The sequence below is a fragment of the Xenopus laevis genome, chromosome 9_10L (assembly GCF_017654675.1).
Source record: "Xenopus laevis strain J_2021 chromosome 9_10L, Xenopus_laevis_v10.1, whole genome shotgun sequence".
In the NCBI taxonomy this organism is placed as follows: domain Eukaryota; kingdom Metazoa; phylum Chordata; class Amphibia; order Anura; family Pipidae; genus Xenopus; species Xenopus laevis.
In genome coordinates, this window is record NC_054387.1 from 54,225,341 (window position 1) to 54,251,253 (window position 25,913).

Here is a 25,913-nt window from a genome sequence, read left to right on the forward strand (position 1 = left end):
CATATCTTATTCTTTCTTGTGCTGCTGCATTTGGCAGTACTGCAGTGTCCAGCAACATACCTCCCTGCGGTGCTGCTGGAATTGCTGAGGGTTGCACATCATCCAGCCGTGTGCTGCTGACACAGTGGAACTGGGAGTTGCTTGCACACATCTGGCTTTCTGTATAACACTGACTTTAACATTAGCCTCATACTGTCACATTGCTGGCCTTTTTCTGTGTGCTAAGTTAAAGGGTTAATAAAGGTGAACATTAATGCAGCTTTCAGCAGCCTTTAGCATTGCCCAATAGGCCCCTGTACTCAGGGAAGCTGATTGCATGTCTCATCTTGTGTTTAGGGAGTGGGGCACACTCAGGCAGATGCGATACGTCCCACCAAACAGATGCACAAGTAGCCCTGCTTAGCTCAGCTTGTTTGGTGCAGACATGGGACCCACAGCTTAGTGTTGGCCACAGCTTCTCTAGGGCTAAATCTTTTCTTCCTCTTTCCCAATTTCTCATTTACTGTTGGCACAATATTTAGCTCTTGATACCAGATCTTCCCATAAATAGTCATCGCACTAGTAACAACTGCCCCCTTCCTCTCCCAAACACCCCAAAATAATATGAGACGTGTCAGCAAATGACGTGTAATGGGTGTTTGTCCTGTAAATATTAGAGATGCACTGAATCTGAGGTATCGCTAATAAATTCCTTTCCAGTCCTGGAGTTAATCGGGCTCGGGAGCTGTGTGCCAGACTGTGTGGGAATGGTAAACATGGATAAACATGAGAAGTTACCAGAAACGACGATTGTGCCAGTGGCTGTGTGCATTGCAACCAAATCACAGGTTGGCATTGCTTCAGGGTGGCTTTAAAGGGGCAGTGTCCGCCCTTGTGCAACATGAAATATGAAAATGGTTTGTGCTGGACAGACTCTGCCTATCGGGGAGCTAAACAGGAGAATTTAAGCTTATCCATGTTTGGACCTTGTGAGGTAGGTAGTTAGATTCCCAGTATACAAATAATTCCTCAACACGATGGGCTCCTGCTAACAAAACAGTCAACAAAGAGTGAATGGAGGGGGATATTCCCTCTTAATGAATTAATTCTTGCAGTTGCAGGACAGTTTTTCCTGTGCAGCAACTCAGATCCACTTTCCACTCCACAATACTGCAATAACTTTCCTTTTCCAGTGGTTGAAGTGCTTAATTGCCTAGGGCCATGTCACCTCTCAGCTCGTTGATAGAAGCAGCTCACTCCTTTCTTCCCATTCTAAGTACTGGAGAACAAAAGAGCTTCCTGGTCTCTGCTGAGGGGAAATAAACAAGGGAATAGCCCGTGTAGCCCAAATCAAGTGAATAATGGAAAGTGCCTCCCATTTAATGTCATCCAGAGCAAAGTTACTAAATAAAGAGCCCCCCTATTGCATGATATCAGCGCTGCTGCCCAGGGATTTACTGCTGTAATGCATTCAGTTCCTCCTTCTCTATTGGAAAATTTGATTCTTCCCATTCAGTCCAACTCTGCAAACATTTAGAAGTCAATGGGAGCCATTAGCGAGCAAAGTAATTTTCTCTGGAAAATTGAGGTCTCATCCTTTTTTATTAGAAATGGCACACGATGTACATGGCCAATTATATGTAGGGAATCTCTTGTTCTGTACCTGGGAGCATGGCATCCCTCTCCCACATTTGTGCATTATATACCAATCTTCTGTAGCTGTAATAAATTGTATTACCGTAGGCTGTTGTAGATGCCTGGAAATGCATTCACACTATGGGAATAAAGATATTCAAACAATGTTCTGCCTCTGCTTATTTGACTTTGTCTCTCAAGGTGCTCCCCAATCCTTATGACTTGCTCAATGACTGCTGACCATGGCCCAAAACCACCAGATATGAGAAGCATACAAGGCTATAAACAAAGCTGAGTGCCCCCTAACTGGCCTTGAGGCTAGACCTCTTAGCTCATAACAAGGTTACAGATATATAGAAACATTGGGGTAAAAGTCACCCTCCTATAGTTGCAGGGGTACTCTTTAGACAAGAGAAAGAAGCAGATTCAAATTGAGTTGTATTCGCTGATACTGGCAGATGCCTGTTCTAGCAGAGTTCTTTGGGGCCATTGTCTCGGTTAGTCAGGGCCGCCATCAGGGGGGGGGGCAAGTGTCCCGGGCCTGGGCATGAAGGGGGGCAGGCAGTGCTGCAGTTTTGAAAAGAGCAGGGCCCCCCTTGAGAGCACTGAAGCCGTGCGTGCGGCCATCCCAGAACAGCCGAAGGGCCCGAAGCCACGAAAACAGCCGAAGCCGAACTCCCGAAGCAGCGAAAAGACCCAAAGTCCCGAAAAAAGCCGAAGTCCCGAATCAGCGAAAAGACCCGAAGCCCGAAAACAGCCGAAACTGAAGTCCTGAAGTGGTGAAAAGACCCAAAGTCACGAAAGGAGGCGAAGTGGAAGTGCCGAAGCCACGAGTTTAATTCTACTGAACACCAATGTTGGGTTTTTGTTTTTTTTAATCCCCCAGCCACCAATGTATTATTTTAATATTCTATAGGTCCCTGCCACCAATGTTTTTTTTAACATGTAAGGGGGGCCCTGGCACCAATGTTTTTTTAAAAAATATTTTTTGGGGCCCCAATTTTTTTTAACTTGTAAGGGGGGCCGTGGCACCAATGTTTTGTTTTTTAAAAAAATTTTTGGGGCCCCAATTTTTTTAACTTGTAAGGGGGGCTCTGCCACCAATGGGTTTTTTTTTTTTTTTTACTTATAAGGGGGTTACTTGTGTGTGGGGGTTACTTTTTTAGCGCTGATGTCTGTGTGATCTGTGGGTGGGATGGAATGGGGCTTGGGTGGAGTGGGCGGGGTCTCGGGTGGGGCTTGGGTCCTAGTGTGGGCGGGGCCCTGAAAATTTTGTTTCTAATGGCGGCCCTGCGGTTAGTAGACAATAAATGATAAGATGATGTGTTTATGGCACACTGATACTAATTAATATACAGCAAATAAACACCCAGCCATGTGATTCCCAATACATATGGGCTTTAGGATGCAGGTACTGTCATGACACAACTCTCTAATCCTGGAATCCGATCCACAGAACAATATATGAAATGATTTGAAATGCACAATTATTAAACCTTCCCATAATTCAGATAAAATGTTATAAGCAATTGCACTGGGATAGCTGAGTCAGTAATTGGGCAGTGGGATTAAAACTGTAATTAGCTGCCTCCAAGTTCCAACCTTGGCACAGAACGTGGGGGGAGATATGTCGGAGAAATGGCCACAGTCGAGGAAGGAAGATAAAATTGTTAATTTGGCTGTTCTTTACTTTTAGGGGCAATGTATCCGCTGGCAGAATTATTTTCTCATCATGCAGTTGGAGCTACACTTAGAGCCACTTACTGCTTGCGCCTTATATAAGATGGAGAGTGGGATATTAAATATGTAATTCTAACTTCATTTGTGATACCGAGCTCAGTCCCTCTGTTATATTAGGTGGGTTTCAGTGTCTGCTGTGTGGCAACTGGCTTCATGTGCACTGGACTTTGTGTTATATAATAGGCTTCAAATCAAATGCCCAAATAACACTTTTTTTTAATACACCAGCAAAAACTAAAATGTTCCACTGAACTGCGTTTAGTACAGGGGAAGACTTACACTGGCATGGTTTTAATTGTATCTTTCTTAACAGGCTATAAGCAAACTTAGGGACTGTTCCTGCTGAATTGGCATAGGGGAATACCTACAGTATGATGCCATAGTTTTATGGTATCTTTCTGTACCGTTGATGGGGGCTGTTCCTACTGAATTGTACTTAGTTACTCACTGGCTACTCCCAAAGTCACACTGCACCCCACTGGCTACTAGCTTATGTTCTCTGCCAGTCTACAGTATCCATGTAGTTGGCTGATTATATAATATTGCAGGGAGCAGGTTTACATTAAAATCCAGATATGAAGCCACAATCTCAAAGCACAACCAACCCTTGAAGGATGGCTTGTTGCCTACAAGTCTCCATCAGAGGGTAATATTATCTGTATGTTTAGCAGAGGATTTGCTGGCTTGTCCATTAATGTATTAGTAATATGCCCAGAGAAATTTGAAGCCATATGGGGCACCTGGTTGGATATACAGTAGACTGTAAAAAAGGTTGTAATGCTGTATATTTGTAACTGATGCCTTTACCTCACTTCTCTCCTTTTCTGTTTCTTATTTTCATTTTATTGTTGTTAAAAATTGCAAAAATAAAAACTTAATAAAAAAAATATGTAGTAGTAATGAGCGTTTTGCCTGTGGCTCAGCACTGAACCTGTTCATGGAATTATTTCCAAGAATGTCAGAGGTTCCAGCATCTCATGGGCTATTAGTCCCACGCCAGGGAGCAAATATATGAAAGTGGAGATAATGCAGTGTCCAGCCTTTTTTTTTTCTTTTTTTAACTTTCTGTTTATCGAAAATTTACACATACGGTATATTTGACAGAATGTATTTCCTTTTCCTGTCTATACATGAAATAAAGAACTTTTCTAATATACATTCTCATTAATCTTATTTCGTAATGTGTCATTTCTGTTTTTATCTTGTTAAGAACTTGTACTTATACAAGGGGAAGTGGAAACAGAAAGTTTCCAGCCTTTTATCTAAAGCTTCAAGGTCACAGGACTCATTATACTGGGAATGCGGCTTTTATCTGAAAGGGGCAATGGGATGGAGTAGGATTCATTGTTGCAGTGTATACTAAGTACAGTGTATAGTAAGGACGCAAAGTGGGGTTGGGCTATTAATAATAATAATGGGTTGATATCCTTTAGAGAGCGATATAAAAGCCTGCCTCATTATGTGGCCTTTGACTTACTGAGCCTTCTTGGCCTGCTCTTATGAGAATCAAAGGGTTTGTTCACCTTTAATTTAACTTTTAGTATGACGTAGAGAGTGATATTGAGATAATTTACAATTGATTTTCATTTTTTATTATTTGCGGTTTTTTGAGTTATGAAGCTTTTTATTCAGCAGCTTTCCAGTTAGCAATTTCAGCAATCTGGTTGCTAGGGTCCAAATTACCCTAGCAACCATGCATTTTTGAATAAGAGACTGGAATATGAATAGGCGAGGCCTGACTAGAAAAGTAGCAATAACAATAAATTTGTAGCCTTACATCTGTTTTAAGATGGGATCAGTGACCACAATTGAAAGCTAGAAAGAGTCAGAAGAAGAAGGAAATCATTCAAAAACAATAAAAACAATAAAAAAGAAAGAATGAAGACCAATTGAAAAGTGGCTTAGAATTGGTTGTTCTATAACATACTTGAAGTTAATGGCACTGATCATTGTGCATCAAAGGGCTGTCTTTTGCTTTTAAATACTTCCTGTCACAGATACTGTGCTCCCACCTATTAAGCCTGGAACTTTAATGTGGGGTGGAAAGGGAATTTGCTACTAAATTCTCAGAAATAATTTTTTCTAACACCACACTTTACTTCTCTATTCTCTGCAGATAGATTGCAAGCTCTGCAGGGCAGCAAACTTGTTGCTTCTGATGTTCAGCACTGCCTGGCATGTTAGTGCTTTATGAGAATATAGGATAATGGCTGACACACACATTGTACCATTGGAAATGTGTTGCTGTTCTGTAAGGAGAAGGAATCCAGGTTGTGTCTGGGTAGTATTTGGAGAAGTTGCCTTGACTCAATAGCTGTGGAGTCGCAGCTGGGTCTGCCCCAAAGGGCCCTTTGCTCAGCAGACCAGTCTGAGGGCAATATCTCTTAACCCTGGTTCAGAATGTCTTCAACTTCCACCCCATTTAATGAAAGAAAAGAGAACTGCTCCTTCCAGAATAGGCCCCACCTACACTTTCGTTCATGCAGTCTTGCTAAGGACATTTGCCATAATGTGCCATCTTCACACAGATGCTGTAGTTCAGCAGAGAGACCCTATGAGGACAAAAAAAGAAGCTCAGCCTCTTGTGCATCATGACTGAAGTAAATATGGCTTGTGCTAATCATCCGTTTTACCTGTTTTTTATTCACAATTTATATTTTTCTTATTTCTTGGGCTTAAGAGGGAAAATGAGGCATCTCCATGTTTGGTTCTTGCTAGGTAGATAATTAGATTCCCAATGCTCAGATAATCCCCTGCATAATGGACTCTATAGATCTCTCACCACCACAGAGAGTGATCACTGTGCTTGTTCAGTCTCATGCTGCAAAGGGCATTGCCCTATCTAATTGTTTTTTTATATCTTTGTGGCAGCAAATTGCCAAGCTGGGCACGTGCTGTGGTCCCCAAGATCTTCTATGTGACAGAAAAGGCATGGAACTATTATCCCTACACAATCACAGGTAAGCTATAGGGCAGGGCTGGGAGGGGAAACAAATATTCTGTGTGACGCTAGCAGTGTTTCTCCTGTGCATAAAGGAACAGTTCAGTGTAAAAATATAAACAGGCTGTGAAAAATAAAAAAATTCTATTATAGTAAGTTAGCCAAAAATGTAATCTATAAAGGCTGTAGTGATCGGATGTCTAGACAGAATCCAACATCCTGCTTTACAGCTCTCAAACGTTTAGTCCGTTGACAACTTGAAGGAGGGCCAAATGGGACATAACTGTTTATTTAGTTTGCTTTTGATCCTTAACATACAGGTCAGATTCAAAAGCAAATGACCCTTACCCTCCTCAAGTCAATGATTGGTTACTGACTGGTAACCAATCAGAGAGCTACAAAGCAGTTACATAGAAATTAGTTTACTCTATACTTTATAGATGACATTTTTGGACAACTAACTATAATGAAAACATTTTTAACTAAAGTGCGTTGGGACCCTTTGCAAGAAACCTTTGGAGGGGCCCATCTCACTCCGATCCCCATCCTGCCACCCAGGTCCCGTCCCAACTTGCATCCCATTAATTGCTGGTAAGAAAGGGACTAGGGTGGAGGGGTTTTCTTATTAGCTACAGAGGAAGCAGACCCCACAGTCCGGCCCCCCTGCGACTGCGGGGTCTGCTTCCTCTATAGTTATGCCACTGCCTGTATATTTACCCCGTTTTGTTTTTACACTGAAGAATTCCTATGAGGCTTAGAGCTGCCATGTTGTTTCCTTAGACCAGTGATCCCCAACCAGTAGCTCGTGAGCAACATGTTGCTCTCCAACCCCTTGGATGTTGCTCTCGGTGTCCTCAAAGCAGTTGCTTATTTTTGAATTTTCAGCTTGAAAGCTAATTTTAATTGCATAAAAACTAAGTATAGTGCCAGGGAGAGCCTCTTGTAGGCTGCCAGTCCACATAGGGGCTACCAAATAGCCAATCACAGCACTTATTTGGCACCCCAGGGGACTTTTTCATGCTTGTGTTGCTCCCCAACTCGTTTTACATTTGAATGTGGCTCACGGGTTAAAAAGGTTGGGGACCCCTGCTTAGACAGTAAAGTATGAAGGTATAGCTTATTTTTTGCTCAGAACATTCATTCTCTATATATTGTATAAATAAAATTTATACAATTGTATAAATAAAGATCTAGCCCATAATGTCTGTACAGATAACTAGAAGGGGGGGGGTTAGATTCTTTTTTGCCAAATCCCCAGCTGATTTCGAGAAAAGCAGATGAAGCACTGACTGAAAGTGGCCTCTGTGCCACGTTATTAACACAGCTGTACCAGGGACCAGGGTGACCAATCCATAACTGGTTATGTCTGTTGTGCAATAATGCTGATAACAGTCATATTAATGGTCTCTCTCTCTCTCTCTGCTTCATCCCTGGTCCGTGATTCCATGAGCAGAATATACGGTAAGTGTCTCTATTCTTCCTTCTTTCTCTCTTTTCATTGTCAGAGGTGCCCAGGCTTGGTCAGGCAGCAGGGATAGAGGTGGGGTTCAGGGATAGCTGAAACCATAGGAAGGCAAAGTGCAGTGTTTCTTGCAAAAGATTGCCCCTCACAATACAAGAAAGGTGTCCTTACTGCTTGGGTATAGACTGTAATATCAATGTGGAGGGGGCCCTTCCTGGTTCATGGTGCCTCAGCACTTTGGGGGCTGTACAAGATTCTTATACTCTACTCGGTCGCAATCCCATTAATCTATTCATCTGTGCAGTCACTGCCATAGGAAGATAGACAGACAGACAGATAGATAGACCCTAGCAACCAGATGGCTGAAATTGCAAACTGCTGAATAAAAAGCTAAATAACTCAAAAACAACAAATAACAAAAAATGACCAACCCTACCCCACCTCTATGCAGGGTAGTCCGATACTTTCACTTCCGTTTCTGCACTTCCTAGATGTCACTGCACTAATGATGTGCAGGCCGAGCCGATGACCTCACTGCACCATTTACACGTTGCAGGCGGGTTCAGGTTGAGCCTGCTTTCCCTGCCCGCTACCTTAGACTTATGGTTTTATAGGCAAGTGCCTGCCCCTCCCCTTTTGTGATGTCATCGTTGGATCGGAGCGGGTCTATAAATTTAGTGCTGCTTGTGTGTGCCATTCTCTGCTTGCCCAGTGCTGCTTGGGTGTCCCATTCTCTGCTTACTCAGTGCTGCTGGTGTGTGCCATTCTCTGCTTACTCAGTGCTGCTTGGGTGTGTCATTCTCTGCTTGCCCAGTGCTGCTTGTGTGTGCCATTCTCTGCTTGCCCTGTGCTGCTTGTGTGTGCCATTCTCTGCTTGCCCAGTGCTGCTTGTGTGTGCCATTCTTGCCCAGTGCTGCTTGTGTGTGCCATTCTCTGCTTGCTCAGTGCTGCTTGTGTGTGCCATTCTCTGCTTGCCCAGTGCTACTTGGGTGTGCCATTCTCTGCTTGCCCTACGCTACCTGTGGAATTTAAGCCTGTTAGGGGTTTGTTCTTGGGGTTTGTTAGCATTTGGAAATTGTTAAGGGCCCCTAAGGTGGTTAATCATGTGTTGGGGATTGTTCTATTATCCACAGGGGAGGATGAGGCATATGGATTTAAGGGTATGTTTTAACATGACTTCATTTTTTCACATATGAGTGATGAGGAATTTCCCTGCAGTAAGTACCAACCATTTGATTTTTTGGTGTGCTACCACCGTTAATGTGGATATGATCTTAAAAGTTCTCGTGGTAACATGGGTGTGGTTTCAGTGGGTGTGTGGCCAACACTGACTTCCATTATCGGCCCTCGACCACATAGGCCAGTAACATTTTGGCCCTCAGTACCACAGAAGTTGGACAGCACTGATTTAAATGATAATATTTAATGGAAAGGGAAATTTAGCCTATGAACCTCAATAAGCCAACAGTAAGTCTGTGGCCCCGAATTCTCTGAGCAGTGGTGGGGAGCTGGCTTTCCAGCTAAGTATGTATCCCCCCAGTATTGACTAAGAGATCTGGCTGGTAAGTTGCTTCATTCTGGCACAAAGTGATATTGGGAACCGATGTGCAAAGAATACCAGCTGTCTGAAATTCCAAGTGAACTTGCCATAAACAAGGAGAAAATCAGACTAATAATTCTGAGACACGGTTGCCTGGCAACAGGAAAAAATATATTTGTGTATCTGGTGGAATGACGTCTTCTAAGACCCTAAAAATACATTGTTTCATGACCCTTCAGTTTCTGCTCGAATCAGGAGACAAGCAGTTTGCCAAAATGTATTTTTCTTTTCATCCAAGTTGGGGCCCAGTATTGCTGGGGAGACATGGAGACAGTAGGGCAAGATGGAACCAAAAGGAGAATTAGGAGACATTAAGACAAGGTAGGGCAGAAGGGTTGACAGAAATGGAAGGTAAAGAGAGCAGGACAAGATGAAGACAGAAGGAGAGACAGTAGTCCAAGATGGAGGCAGAATATATAGACACAAATGTGGGGCGGGGGAAAAGGAGGATCGACAGAAGAGCAATATGGAGACAGTAAGGAAAGGTGGAGTAAAAAGGACAGGGTATGGTACTAGGCAAGGTGAAGACAGGTCAAGATGCTCCTGATCATGAGCAATTGTGCCTAGACATGGTGCACTTGGTACTGATCTATAAATTTGAGTAGAACTTTATTGTAAATACAACTAATGAAAAAAACTCAGGTTCCCTCACTGTCCCAATGTGTGACGGGGTGAGGGGAAATTGGCCAAACTACCAGCAAAACTGTATGGAGACACTAATATTGTTACAGATTTATGTTCCTTGCTGGATGGAAACATCAACCCCTGTGGTTTTTACAGGGTTAGGTGTTACAAGAAGCACCCAGGCACTTGGATTTAATTGATTTTGAAGTTAATGATAAAATTGTCACTTGGTAACCCCACATAGACTTGCTTAATGCCGAGAAAGGAATGTTTGTGCCCAGTATTACCAAGCAACTAGAGGCAGGCAGAGATATTGGCAGTCTGGTCAGATTTCACCTTCTCTGTGTGACTATTTTCCCTTCTCATGAATGAGGGGCTCAGATACAAGGAATGAGGGTCAGGCAGGTGCCAATTCCTCAGCCCATCTCTGTGAATGAAGCAGCAGCTCCCTAATTTTTTAAGAAGAAGAATTTATTGAAATATCTGTCTGGAATTGAGCTCAGTTTCTAAAGTGGGGGCCACGGGGCCCTGTCACATATTCATATCAGACAGGCAGTGTGATATTTAGGGAAGGTGATTACACTGGGGGATAATTACACAGAGGGACATGCAAGTGCCTGATGATTGGCTACAAATGACAGGTTAATACTTGTGCCTCTGTGACAGGTCGGGAGAAACTCGGTACAGTGACAGGCGCTCACATGGGGTGGGGGAAATACATTACTGTCAAAGCAACAAAATGACACCCTTACAGGAGGGAGATGATTATAGAATTGGCTTGTGCCACACATTGTACCCATTCTTTTCTGGTTCCAATTTTGCCTTGCCACTTGGGTCTTTCTTGCACCCCTCTGGGGTTAATGCTGGCTACCACTCTTATCTAATCCTTGCCACCCTTTGGGTACCATTTCTTTGTTGGGATAAAAATTATACTCTTCTTTCTTTCTTTGGGATAAACTGGGGGCCCTTTCTTGGACCAATTCAATGTACCAGATAAATAGTTATTCCTGTCACTATTTGGGATAAAGCAGGGAGCCTTTTCTTAATGCAGGATGGACCAGTGTTTGTCATGTTGGTGCTAAACAACCCAAAGAAGTGGATGCAGCCACTTCTGCAAGTACCACCAGCAAAGCTTGCCATCTAGTTGTGTAATTAGACCCTTTGCAAGGATACCAAGCCAGTGGGTAATATAAATTGAGCTTTAGGACCTTGCAATTTAGTCCTGTAATGACTCCTAACAAGAATACAAAGTCAGTGGCTATTTGTCTGACTATTGAGAGCTTGCAGTCTAGTCCTGTACAGACTGTCCCTACCTAGGATGCAAAGCCAGGAGGTAAGGGAAAGCTCTGGGCACTTGCATTTCTACATTTTCCAACACAAGAAATAACCATGTCTCTCTCCTTACAGTGCTCTTTCTTGCCGAAATTCTCCATCCATATAGAGACCAAATATGAAGATAACAAGGGAAGCAATGACAATGTGAGTATACCCGATAGTGTCTCTGCACCCTAGCCTCAGAGTGCACCACCAGTGCAAGGTCTCACTGTTGTATTCTTCAACTTTCCCCAACCCAAACTACATGTCAGTCTTGTCATTTCACATCCTGGGCAATAGGACCCAACTAGAAACCAGGTTTAGACCTCTAGAGGGTGCTGCTATTATGAGTGTAGATGATTTATATCTAGACCTTAGCAGGGGCAGGCAGTATGGCAGCTCCCTATCATGGATAATTGCAGATAAAAACTAAGTTCTTTGGCCAAAATAATTGCTTTAACATTGTATTGTCCAGTAAAGAAAATGGAAAATAGTCACTGCTTTAAACCTTTTTCAGGAGGCCAAAATTTTAATCTGACCCAGACTGCAACTGCTTGTGTATGTTTGTCACTTCTCTGTATGAAGGATACACAACCAAGGGGCTCCACTGCTAGACTGTTAGGGTCCCAGGTGTGCTCATTATATAGTTAATAAAGTACCCCCTATTGTAAAATATAAGGATATTGTAAGTTACCGAGGAGTTCCGTGATCATATAAAAGCACAATGCCGAAGGCCGAGTGTTTTTATACAGGTCATGGAACTCCGAGGTTATATATAATTTACAGGATATTCATGATATTCACGGTATATGTATATAAAAGAAGGAAAAGGAAATCACTGGCACACGGGAAATGCTAGCAAGGCAAGCCCTTACTGGTTTATTGTGTGATACAATGTTTTGGAGAGAGAGACCCCCTTTGTCAAGCACGCTTTCTCCCCAATCACGCAAAAAAACAGCAAGGGCTTGCCCTGCTAGCATTAGCCCTGGGTGCCAATGATTTCCTTTTCCTTCCAAAACTGTTACTGAGTTAGCCGTTTCCTCTTTCACTTTATTGGAAGCACTTGGGTGTGTGAGTGTGAACTCTTTCCCTACCTTAGGGTGTTGGCACACGCTGCTATTTAGGGAGATTAGTCGCCCAATACGCCGACAAATCTCCTCCTGTTCAGATGACTAATCTCCCCAAAATGCCTTCCCGCTAGGCTAGAATGTGAATTGCTGGTGGGATGGAACTTGGATTGCTCGTGAGGCAACTTCGGGCGACTACGGAAAACAAAGCGATCCGAGTGCCATCCCGCCGGCGATTCACATTCTAGCCGGTGGGAAGGCATTTCAGGGAGATTCCTCGCTTGATGAAGAGGAGATTTGTCCTCGAATAGCATTACATAAAAGCCATGAATATCCTGTAAATTATAACATTATAATACACAAACGCTATGAATATCTTGTAAATTATATCCTTATAAACGGTGAGTTCTGATGTCATCAGTTATAAATGGTGAGTTCTGATGTAATTTCTGTCACATGACTCACTGAAATTTGTGTATTATAATAAATAAAGTACCCCCAGTTGCAAAATATGAGGATATTAGAAGTTACCTTGGAGTTCCATGACCTTTATAAAAACACTCGGCCTTCGGCCTCATGTTTTTATATGGTCATGAAACTCCTCAGTAACTTATAATATCCTTATATTTTACAAGAGGGGGTACTTTATTCACTATATAAACAGAGCTTAGTGATGTCATTTCTGTCACATGAATCACTGAAAATTTTGTATTATAATAAATAAAATACCCTCTGTTGAAAAATATTAGGATTAGGTTTGCACCGAATCCACTATTTTGGATTTGGCTGAACCCCCGAATCCTTTGTGAAAGATTTGGCCGAATACTGAACCAAATCCTAATTTGCATATGAAAATTAGGGGTGGGAATACATTTTTTACTTCCTTGTTTTGTGACAAAAAGTCATACAATTTCCCTCCCCACTCCGAATTTGCATACGTAAATTAGGATTCGGTTCAGCCAGGCAGAAGGATTCAGCCGAATCCGAATCCTTCTGCAAAAGGCCAAATCCTGAACCGAATCCTGGATTCGATGCATCCCTAATTAGGATACTAGAAGTCACCCGAGTTCCATGACCTGTAAAAAAAACACTCAGCCTAACAATAGGGGATACTTTATTCAACACACATGCCACAGCTATTAATGTTAGTTTTATTTCCTTTTTGAAACTGGACAGTCTTCACTGCCATCTAATGGAAGGTATGGTAATGCATGGCACAAACTGCAGGAGAATACAGCAAATACTCTGAATTCCTTATTGATCCCTCCCACCCCTTCCACATGTATTACAGTGTAAAGAAAATGTACTTTCTGCCCAGAGCATTTCTTTCTGGTGTATTTATATACAGTATACTGTATATATATATATATATATATATATATATATATATATATATATATATATATATATATATATATATATATATATATATATATAGGCTACCATATTCTTTTCCTTTATAGTACTGTATAAGGGAATACAATATTGTGCCTTTATTTTTATACATAGTAGGAATGTTCTGGGCACACGGTAAGTTATACCCTCATTCTGTACTGTCTAAGCCTTAGACAGTACAGTATGAGGGTATAACTTACCGTGTCCCTTAGACTGTAAGGGATACAATATGGCACCTCTTTCTCATATGTATAAATTCAAATATATTGAGAAGGAATGGCCTTTTTTTGTGTAACAAATAAACCACTTATTTCACCTCATCGTAGTTCTGCTGGAACTTTTTATTTCAGAGAAGGAATATTATTTCCTAAGGGAAACAATATGGCACCACCCACACATATGTATAAATACATATATACATAGAAGAATGTTCCTGGCCCATATGACCCCAGGAATTATTTACAAGTAGTAAGAATAAATGAATTGCTGACTGATTGGTTGACAAGTGGTTAACAAAATACCTTCCAGCAGAATCGATAAAAACTTTAAACAGAAATATTGGGGAAATGCTAAATCACATAACATCAGTGAAACCATCATGAAATCAATAAGGTCACATGAGATCAATAGCACGTTCCATTAGTTGTTCCATGCTGCGTGGAGAAGCCTCATTTGCCTGAAAATCTGAGGAAAAGAGAATTGATTGCTGGCAGAAGGTAGTTCATTTCTTTCTAGATAAAGTTTCTGTAGGATCACAATGTTGAGGTGCATGAAACCTAATGTGGGGCTAATGCTGCACTATTAAGCCTGCTGGGGGCTCACCATCAGCAAAGGAAAGGTTTCTGTATTGTAAGGGCAGTCAGTTTATGGGATTCTCTACCAAGAGAAGGGAATGAGTGACTCATTGGTGGGGGAGGAAAAAATGACCTCACCATCAGCACAGAAAGGGTTTCTTTACTGTAAGGACAGTCAGGTTATGGGATTCCTTCCAAGAGAAGGGAATGCGTGACTCATTGGTGGGAGGAAAGGAAGTTTCACCATCAGCATAGGAAGGGTTTCTTTACTGTAAGGGCAGTAAGGTTAAGGGATCCCCTACCAAGAGATGGGGAATGAGTGATTCATTTGTGGGAGTAAAGGAGTTTTCACCATCAGTAGAGTGAAAGAGTTGTGCATTGTAGAATTCAGTACTTTGTATACTTGTATCACTGTGCTATGATAGATCTGGGATATATTACATTGGGATAGCTGGATGACACAGAGTTGGAATACTTTAGGGCAATCGATTTAATAACAAATTGTTCTTCCTGTGCAGATCTTTGAGAGGGAAGCCAAGGACACTGAGAGGGAAATCTGCTTCATAGATATTGCATACGATGAGATCCCCGAGCGATATTACAAGGAGTCAGAGGTGAGTGGCGCAGTCGCAGTCGATAAAAGAGTCCTTATGCTTGGCCTGGTTATATTGCAGGCCCTGAATCTCTGATGAACAAAGTATTCATACAGTCCATATTCTGATATCTGTTTTAATAGAATACAGAACACTGCTTTCCCGCAAGAGACGCCACTTAAGTAATGCCCACAAATATGATTGCACATCATTATACCATAATTTATCCTTTCAGGGCAGGTGAGCTGTTATTCACACTGTGTTTCCAATGGGTCTCATCTAAAGTGACAAACCCAAGGTGTTTTCTTACTCAACTGCCCCAGAGGCTGATACATATCCAACTCCTTTATATTTGTTTGTCTTACTGGCCTTTAGGCAGTTCTCATTTTAGACATAAAAGGCTATTTACTATGTCACTGCATCATGATCAGACATATATTGCTTGCATTGTGTATGAGACTGGGCATGGCGCTGTGGGTGGGACTGGGCATGGTGCTGGTAACTTGACTTTGTCTCATTTGGTTTACTTGTATCCCTTTATATCTTCCCCTGCCATTACTGTTTATATAGTGAATAATGTCGAAATGTAAAGATTTATTCCGAAAGCAGGGACACTCATAGCTAGAAATAGGGAACATGATCAGTTAGCCCAGTGATCAGGGACCTCTCCTTTCTCCAGATCATCTAACCCTTAAAGGAGTTGTTCACCTTTAAATTAACTTTTAGTATGATGTAGAGAGTAATATTCGGAGACAAATAATTTCAGACAAGAGGCACTGACCCAGACTTACAGATATATGTTATAGGGACAGAAGGAAAGCTGGAGCCAATATGGCACTGAATGGGTTAACTGTATTTATGCAGACAAGATGAATGATTCTGCCGCTCTTTCAGCATTTGCCTAGAGCCAACAATACAGCCCCAGGATTCCTGCTACTGGGAACAGGTTGCCTTTAGCCAGCAGACACATTTGGATTCTCCATTTGGGACAGTTTGGGAGTTTTCTGAGCTCCTCATTTAGTTTGCAGAGCTGCTCCCATCCATGCAAATCAGTGTTGTTTTCTGCCGCATTGCTGCACCATGCAGGGCCGCCTACTCATCTGCACTCCAGCGGGAAATGGACTTGTGAGGCAGAACCTCTTGCCTGCAGTATATAATCTGCTCTGCAACTAGTTCCACTCACAAGAGCCAGACAATGTCTTGCAAAAACCGTCCTATCATTGTACTTATTCCTGCCCCCATAAACACATCACTGCCATTAGTACACTTTGGGCCTAGGAAGGACTGATCCATAAACATGTCACTCACATTAGTACACTTTGGGCCTAGGAAGGACTGACCCATAAACATGTCACTGACATTAGTACACTTTGGGCCTAGGAGGGACTGACCCATAAACATGTCACTGACATTAGTACACTTTGGGCCTAGGAGGGACTGACCCATAAACATGTCACTGACATTAGTACACTTTGGGTCTAGGAAGGACTTACCCATAAACATGTCACTGACATTAGTACACTTTGGGCCTAGGAGGGACTGACCCATAAACATGTCACTGACATTAGTACACTTTGGGTCTAGGAAGGACTTACCCATAAATACGTCACTGAAATTAGTACACTTTGGGCCTAGGAGGGACTGACCCATAAACATGTAACTGACATTAGTACACTTTGGGTCTAGGAGGGACTGACCCATAAACATGTCACTGAAATTAGTACACTTTGGGCCTAGGAGGGACTGACCCATAAACATGTAACTGACATTAGTACACTTTGGGTCTAGGAGGGACTGACCCATAAACATGTCACTGACATAAGTACACTTTGGGTCTAGGAAGGACTGACCCATAAACATGTCACTGACATTAGTACACTTTGGGTCTAGGAAGGACTGACCCATAAACATGTCACTGACATTAGTACACTTTGGGTCTAGGAAGGACTGACCCATAAACATGTCACTGACATTAGTACACTTTGGGTCTAGGAAGGACTGACCCATAAACATGTCACTGACATTAGTACACTTTGGGTCTAGGAAGGACTGACCCATAAACATGTCACTGACATAGTACACTTTGGGTCTAGGAAGGACTGACCCATAAACATGTCACTGACATAAGTACACTTTGGGTCTAGGAAGGACTGACCCATAAACATGTCACTGACATTAGTACACTTTGGGTCTAGGAAGGACTGACCCATAAACATGTCACTGACATTAGTACACTTTGGGTCTAGTAAGGACTGACCCATAAACATGTCACTGACATTAGTACACTTTGGGTCTAGGAAGGACTGACCCATAAACATGTCACTGACATTAGTACACTTTGGGCCTAGGAAGGTCTGACCCATAAACATGTCACTGACATTAGTACACTTTGGGTCTAGGAAGGTAGGAAGGACTGACCCATAAAAATGTCACTGACATTAGTACACTTTGGGTCTAGGAAGGACTGACCCATAAACATGTCACTGACATTAGTACACTTTGGGCCTAGGAAGGTCTGACCCATAAACATGTCACTGACATTAGTACACTTTGGGTCTAGGAAGGTAGGAAGGACTGACCCATAAAAATGTCACTGACATTAGTACACTTTGGGTCTAGGAAGGACTGACCCATAAACATGTCACTGACATTAGTACACTTTGGGTCTAGGAAGGACTTGCCCATAAATACGTCACTGAAATTAGTACACTTTGGGCCTAGGAGGGACTGACCCATAAAAATGTAACTGACATTAGTACACTTTGGGTCTAGGAGGGACTGACCCATAAACATGTCACTGACATAAGTACACTTTGGGTCTAGGAAGGACTGACCCATAAACATGTCACTGACATTAGTACACTTTGGGTCTAGGAAGGACTGACCCATAAACATGTCACTGACATTAGTACACTTTGGGTCTAGGAAGGACTGACCCATAAACATGTCACTGACATTAGTACACTTTGGGTCTAGGAAGGACTGACCCATAAACATGTCACTGACATTAGTACACTTTGGGTCTAGGAAGGACTGACCCATAAACATGTCACTGACATAAGTACACTTTGGGTCTAGGAAGGACTGACCCATAAACATGTCACTGACATTAGTACACTTTGGGTCTAGGAAGGACTGACCCATAAACATGTCACTGACATTAGTACACTTTGGGTCTAGTAAGGACTGACCCATAAACATGTCACTGACATTAGTACACTTTGGGTCTAGGAAGGACTGACCCATAAACATGTCACTGACATTAGTACACTTTGGGTCTAGGAAGGTAGGAAGGACTGACCCATAAACATGTCACTGACATTAGTACACTTTGGGTTTAGGAAGGACTGACCCATAAACATGTCACTGACATTAGTACACTTTGGGCCTAGGAAGGACTGACCCATAAACATGTCACTGACATTAGTACACTTTGGGTCTAGGAAGGACTGACCCATAAACATGTCACTGACATTAGTACACCTTGGGTCTAGGAAGGACTGACCCATAAACATGTCACTGACATTAGTACACTTTGGGTCTAGGAAGGACTGACCCATAAACATGTCACTGACGTTAGTACACTTTGGGTCTAGGAAGGACTGACCCATAAACATGTCACTGACATTAGTACACTTTGGGTCTAGGAAGGACTGACCCATAAACATGTCACTGACATAAGTACACTTTGGGTCTAGGAAGGACTGACCCATAAACATGTCACTGACATTAGTACACTTTGGGTCTAGGAAGGACTGACCCATAAACATGTCACTGACATTAGTACACTTTGGGTCTAGTAAGGACTGACCCATAAACATGTCACTGACATTAGTACACTTTGGGTCTAGGAAGGACTGACCCATAAACATGTCACTGACATTAGTACACTTTGGGCCTAGGAAGGTCTGACCCATAAACATGTCACTGACATTAGTACACTTTGGGTCTAGGAAGGTAGGAAGGACTGACCCATAAACATGTCACTGACATTAGTACACTTTGGGTTTAGGAAGGACTGACCCATAAACATGTCACTGACATTAGTACACTTTGGGCCTAGGAAGGACTGACCCATAAACATGTCACTGACATTAGTACACGTTGGGTCTAGGAAGGACTGACCCATAAACATGTCACTGATATTAGTACACCAATTAGTACACCAATGTACTGTTTAAGGAAAACAACATAGCACCTGCCTCCATGTATAAATACAAATACACAGAAAAGGAATTTTCTGGGTACGCAATAAGCTATACCCCCCAGGGTACCACAATGCACTCAGATGCACTGGCTTGTGCCAAAGGGCAGTGCTTATACTCTGACACCCATTAAGGATTGTGATGAGTGCATTTAAATGAATATGATGTTTCCCCTTCCACACCATGATTTATCAGCAGTGACAGCAGAGTGTTTGGCACTGTTGACCTCTGTGAAGAAAGTTTGGGAAAGAAAAGAAGATTATGGGATTATAAAAAGGTAAAATCCTGTGAATGGCAGTAACATTTTTGATGGAGCCATTTATTTCTCTTCCATTCCTCTCATTTAGTAAGATAATTTCCACACTAGGGGAGCACACACAGTACAAACCTGCTATAAAGATGGGGTGAAGTCCACAAGGAGATACAGTGTCCACGGGCAAGTAGAGCTGGTTATTTGTTGGCAACATGGTTGGAGTGTGCAGCAGTCTTCCTGCAGGGGTGGTAGGTACTAGGTACATCCCTGCTAGTTTGCACAATTTGGATTGAGGATCATATCTCTGTGTGTTCTGCCAGGGAGATTTTGCTCTGAAAGGTAATTATATTGGTATATGTTGCCCATTTGGCTATCTTTGCCTTTCAGGACCCCAAGAACTTTGTGTCGGAGAAGACTGGTCGGGGGCTGCTGAAGGAGGGCTGGAGAGAGTCTCAGGAGCCAATCATGTGTTCCTACAAGTTGGTGGCTGTTAAGTTTGAGGTGTGGGGGCTGCAGAGCCGAGTGGAGCAGTTTGTGCACAAGGTGAGTGCTCTCTATGCCTTGTCTACCTCAGTATCTGCATTGCCACCTACCTACACCCATTAACGTCAAGATACCATAGATATCAAGTATGGGAGGCCATTAGATATACCATAGATATTGGGTAAGGGAGGCTGTTAGAGATACCATAGATATCGGGAAAGGGAGGCCATTAGATATACTAAATATACTGGGAAAAGAAGGCCATTAGATATACTAAAGATACTGGGAAGGGGAGGCCTTTAGATATACCACAGATATACCGTAGGTTCTTGGAAAGGGAGGCTGTAAGATATACCCTAGGAGGTACTTGGAAAGGGAGGCTGTTAGATATACCATAGATAGTGGGAAAAGGAGGCCATCCAATATACCTTTACCATAGATACTGGGAAAAGTAGGCTGTCCGATATACCATCAATACTGGCAAAGGGAGTCATTGGATATACCATAGATACTGAGAAAGAATACGTACCTGTCTGAGCCTCTCTTTTGTTTTAACCAGGTGGTCAGAGACGTCCTACTGATTGGGCACCGCCAGGCATTTGGATGGGTTGATGAATGGTACGGTAAGTGACCCTGATAGCTAGCACAGGATACCGTTGTGTGACTTTGGGTGGAAGATGGTAGCAGGGAGCCACTAGGAGGGCAGTTATCTAGTTAGATACAGTTGCACACAAGGTTTTCATCCATCCTGAAACTGAACCATTTAAGACCTTCTCCCCCAAAACAGTGACTGTTGCATCCGTAGGCAACAGTACTGTAAATGTAAATGAGCCTTTCATATTCAGGGTAACTTATACCACTTTGTTCCTTTTTAGACTATAAAACTGACCATACTGTAAGTGTAGAATCCCTGCCAAAAAGAAAAACAGGACAGCACTAGCCATAACATGGGCAAGGAAATGATAAACATCAGTATAATAGATAGTATTTGACTTGGTAAGATCAATCCCTCCTATAATGCCATCAAGTGGCTGAGTATTGCTTTACACATTTACCAGGCAGCACTGCTAATTATTGGTTTATTTGTGCAAACAGTTTGTAACTCTTTCTTTTCCACAGAATACTTAACAAGAACCCCTTCCTGGCTGCTGTGCCCTCCCATTATTTTTCTGCCCTGCTTGGCACTTTCCCTATAAAAGCAGGTGTCTCTTCTAGCTGCAGTGGGGTTGCTGGGGCAATTACTTTAATGCAGTGGGTGCAAATATATGTCAGTACACTGAGTCCAAAGCTTGCAGTCTGATTGGGACAGCAATGGAGAAGGAGAGGATGATGAGAAGTTTGGCTAAAAGTATGTCTGAGACACCCTTAAATGTCTAGGCTACAGTATTCGTCTTTTCTTTTCTGTACTATTGCCTTCCAACCACTTCTGCTCTTTTTGCCACTCTCTCAACTGGTTATTCAGTATCCTATAATACCAATCCCTACAGCTTTATCTCCTGTGTCCCACCCACATCCTAGATATATTATACTTTATTCCATGTGTCCCATGGACACCCTAAATCTACTATATTCTATTCCTTGTGTCCCATCAACACCCTACATGTATTATACTCTAACCCCTCTGTCCCCCCAACACCCTCTAGATAGTCTTTCCCCTGTGTAACACCTATGGCTATTACCTCATCAACACATTGGATATTGCTTTACATAGCATATGTGTCTTGCATTGCAACAAATGCCTATAGCAGTTGTCTAATGGTCTACAGAAGAGGTTCCTAAAATATAAGGCTAGCCACATATCACATCTGCAGTACTTCTAGTTCCTGATGGGCGAATCTGACCCTTTTCGTTAAAAATGTGCTAAACGGTGAAAATTCGCTGACATGCATTTAATTCAACATTTCAAAATTTTTTTGACCTTTGACATTTTTTTTCACCCAATTGAGTCCATGGCCATCATTTTCATGGTGAAACTTGGTCGAAAACTTTTGCTCATCACTACTTCTAGTCACAAGCTGCATATAGTTGGTCATTTTTCTTGAAATATTCATATTCTTCAATTCAATTCCCATCCGGTCAGCACCATCTGTTTATTGCCTTTCCTCAATGTGGAAATACCAGTGTTACCCATCCTCTTGGCTTCCCATGCAGTCTGTACTCCTATTGACTCCAAGCTTCTTGGCTCCTTATCTCAGGAAGTCCACAACTGTCCCTTCATTTTATTTAACATTGGTCTCAGTCTGCATACAGATTATTTCCCCTAGGATAAAAGGGAATAAATGCACTGAATGGGGGTATTTAATTTAGGCCACAATCAGAGCTGAAAGAGACAACTGTGCAATTGGTCAAGTAAAGAAATCACAATAGCATAGATATGTCTAACCTTCATGATACAGTATAGTCCATGTTATTTTGTAGGTAAGCACCAAGAGGTAAGTGACATTTTTGGAAGAACCACCTTGTCCTCTCAGTGAACCCCTAAAGCTGTGGATCTGTGCTTGCTCCCTGGAGACCTTCCTGCCTGTAACTCACCAGTTACACCCCATTTAGCTTCTCGCCTGCCTTTCCACCTCTTGTAACATGGCTCCCATGGCTGATTCACACTAACTTGATGAGCCAATCTCATTGAAGCTAGTGGTCACCATGCTTTTTCTGACTTTTTTTTGTCCTTTTCCTGCCTTTTGGAAAAATAGACTTCCTGTTCTTTCTTTCATTAATTTTTGAAGTCTCTGCGTTACTTGAAATGCAAAATCTTGAATTTTTTCAGATATGACAATGGATGATGTCCGAGAATACGAGACAAATATGCAGTACAAAACCAACATTAAAGTTTGCAATCAACATTCATCTGCAATGGATGAAATAGGCAGTGATGGCAAAGAATGCGTAGGTCTCCTCTTCTCCACACATCTTGCACTTCTCTCCTCTGTACTGACAGCCGTAGTCTGGAGATCCTGTAGGAAATACCCCCCCACACTCTTAGAATCTGCAGTTGTCAAACAATGTCCTCAGACAAGTTCGTACATTAATTTATCCAACATCAGGTCATTAAATAAGAGTCATTATACAGCTTCCACACTGTGGGTTTAGGGTTTTACCTTTAATAGGCACAAACTGCCAGACGGGCCAGTTCTACTAACTGAACAGCAACGTGCCAAATGAACTGCAACATTTCCATATGGGAGCTGTCACACCCCCTTATGTGACATCCTCAAATTGTTCCATGTGAAAGGAAAGGTTTAACTCTGTGTTTACCCATAATTGAAGGCATATCATGCTACTGTATAAGAGCATATCACTATCATGCAATATATTCTTATTGCTACAAGTAAAACAGTCATATTATATTCCAATCTAAAATATATATTTGCCCCCCCCTATTTATTTTTATTTTAGCTAGCCTGTAATTTATGACATATGGTTAGGAACTGCCATATTGTTTCCCTTAGACAGTACAGTATGAGGGTATAACTTACTATGTGCTCAGAACATTTCTTCTCTATGCATTTGTATTCACCTGTGTATATTTTTGTTTATTTGCATAAGCCCCATTATGAACCTTTCCATGGGTATAAGTCCAGCATTGCCCCAGTATTTACCCAGGTGTACTGTCGGTCTGTTTTCTCTGTACTTCCCCTGTGACCAATCTCCCTCCAGTGTATATCCAAGTACAGAGCCCTGATTTTCTGTACGTCATGTTCCGGGGTTGCCTTCTTTCCCAGGGGTCAGCGTTTGTTCCAAGAAACTCACTGCCTAACTAAGGGGAAAAAGAAGAGCAAGAAATACAGAGAATCTGAGTTCTGTACCTGGTTGATTTCTGGAGGAGACTGGATTCATGGGCCCAAAGAGAGGTTTCTAGTGAGACTAATGCTAATGGGTCAATGTGCCATCTGAACTAGGCTTGCCTATCTGGTGTATGAGCATGTTTTGTATCCAAAGTACAGCTGATATGGGTGAAATGGGTGTGTGGGTTATAGCAATGTGAAGAAAGGATCTCAGGATCTTTGTGCCCTGTTTTTTTTTTTTATTACTGTTTCACCTGATTTCCCTGTTTTTTGACACTCTTGATTGGTAGACATGACGATGGACGAGGTCCGAGAGTTTGAGAGAACCACTCAGGAAGCCACAAATCGGAAAATTGGCACTTTCCCTCCAGCCATATCGATTAGCGACATCACCCTGCCCTCCCATTCCCATGGTGGCCATTCCAGCGCTCCATCCACACCTCTGACCACTGATGCTCCCGAATTTCTCTCTGTCCCCAAGGACCGTCCCCGGAAAAAGTCTGCTCCAGAAACCCTGACTCTGCCGGACCCCTTGCAGATGTGCCTAAACACTCAGCCGGGCGCCATGCTCTACAATAAGCCATCTCTTGCTAAGCCTGAATAAACAGCCATCTCTTGGGGGACAGGGGCCGGGGAATCTTTAACTCCTTTACTGCCAGGGTGACCGCAGCACTTGACACAACAGTGGGATTTAACACCTTCTGGCCTTGTCTTGGTGAAGTGACAGTTCCTTTGCTTTGCCTTCTGACAAATATCTGAGTGTGGTCTTTTCTGAGTCTCTGTGCTATTCTTTCTGGGGTGGCTTAGCTTGGTATCTTTCCTGCAGGCAAATAATGAGACCCCAAATAGAACCTTTCTAGACCCCTTTATATTGAGATCCAGGTAACCCCGGCACTGGGATAATAACCCAATTCCAATCACTGTGGGCTGCTGCGTGGCTACAAGTGCTGGCCAGTCTCTCCCCCCCCCCAGTTAGAGGGGCTCTAATATTTGGTTCCACTCATTATCTTGTGTCCAGTAGGGTTTAGTGAGTCCACGGATCAGGCTGCCCAACTCTGTTGAGTTGATAAGCAGAGAGAAATGCTAGGGTCAGTTTGTTTGGCTAAAGGGCAGTATATTGGGTGTATGTTCCCATACCTACTGATTATATGCACAGTTATCACCTCACCCACTAAACTGCCCAATGTGACTGCTTTTTGTTGCTAAGTGGTGCGTCCAGTATTGCTTTTTACCCCTTCGGAAGAGTCAGCGGTAGAACACTTCAAGCCAATAAATGTAAGGGTTTTGGCCTTTAAGGGGGATCCCTTTGTTTTTTACTTACACCAGATAGTAGCAGATAATCTGATGTTATGTGTGTGAGGACCACCCATGTTACAGGCCCCCTCGGTGAGAATAATGCAAAGCACTAATGTTTACAGTTAGGTAAATGTGAGCACCTGAACCACTTTAATTTGCAGACTTCAATCCCTCTTGGGTTGCAGTACCAAGCATGCTTGCTGTTTTGCAGAGATTGGTGCATGTGGCGTCTCAGGGTTCACACAAAGATGGGAAACAATCATCCATCATGGATCTGTTTGGGGCACATCCAAACATCTTTCTAGGTATTGGAGTAGAAATCCAGGGTCAAGGTTTGAGATCTGCGGCTGCTCTCTGGGGGGGGGGGTCGAGAGTAACAAAACATTTGACTGTTTGGCAGCAGATAGATGCCCGCCATTTGGCAATGAAATGGTTAAACAATGCCACTAGCAGAGAGGAATGACTGGATATTTTGATGTGTTCCCTAGATATGAAGTGGGTGTGAGGGGCCGTAATGTTGGGGTGCATGTAAAGAAACATGAATAGTTAAGCACATAAGTCGCTAGTGCAAAGCATGAGGGGGGTGCAGGGGCGGAGCATTCAGACTTCGGGGTTTATAAACACTATACTAGGTAGACATTTACACATTTGAGAATTAGCCTCTTCCATAGCATGAGCTGCGGCTATCATGGCTTCCAGGGGGTGGGGTGGTAACAGAACTGTTATTCATTTGGGACATATAGACAT

The 25,913-nt window shown here is 42.6% G+C and overlaps 1 protein-coding gene across 5 annotated transcripts in view; it reads left to right on the forward strand.

Moving 5' to 3' along the window:
• The window catches only part of pitpnc1.S (phosphatidylinositol transfer protein, cytoplasmic 1 S homeolog), a 58,577-nt gene extending 33,206 nt beyond the window's left edge, over positions 1-25,371 (forward strand). For 2 of the 5 annotated variants that reach the window (XM_041575642.1, XM_041575643.1), the window contains exons 3-9: positions 6,226-6,314; positions 7,749-7,756; positions 11,389-11,460; positions 15,070-15,165; positions 19,990-20,145; positions 20,645-20,708; positions 22,853-24,303. In XM_041575642.1, coding sequence (XP_041431576.1) covers positions 6,226-6,314; positions 7,749-7,756; positions 11,389-11,460; positions 15,070-15,165; positions 19,990-20,145; positions 20,645-20,708; positions 22,853-23,175 — 808 coding nt within the window. In that variant the 3' untranslated portion in view covers positions 23,176-24,303. 5 annotated transcript variants of the gene reach the window in all.
• The last annotated feature ends 542 nt before the right edge of the window (positions 25,372-25,913 follow it).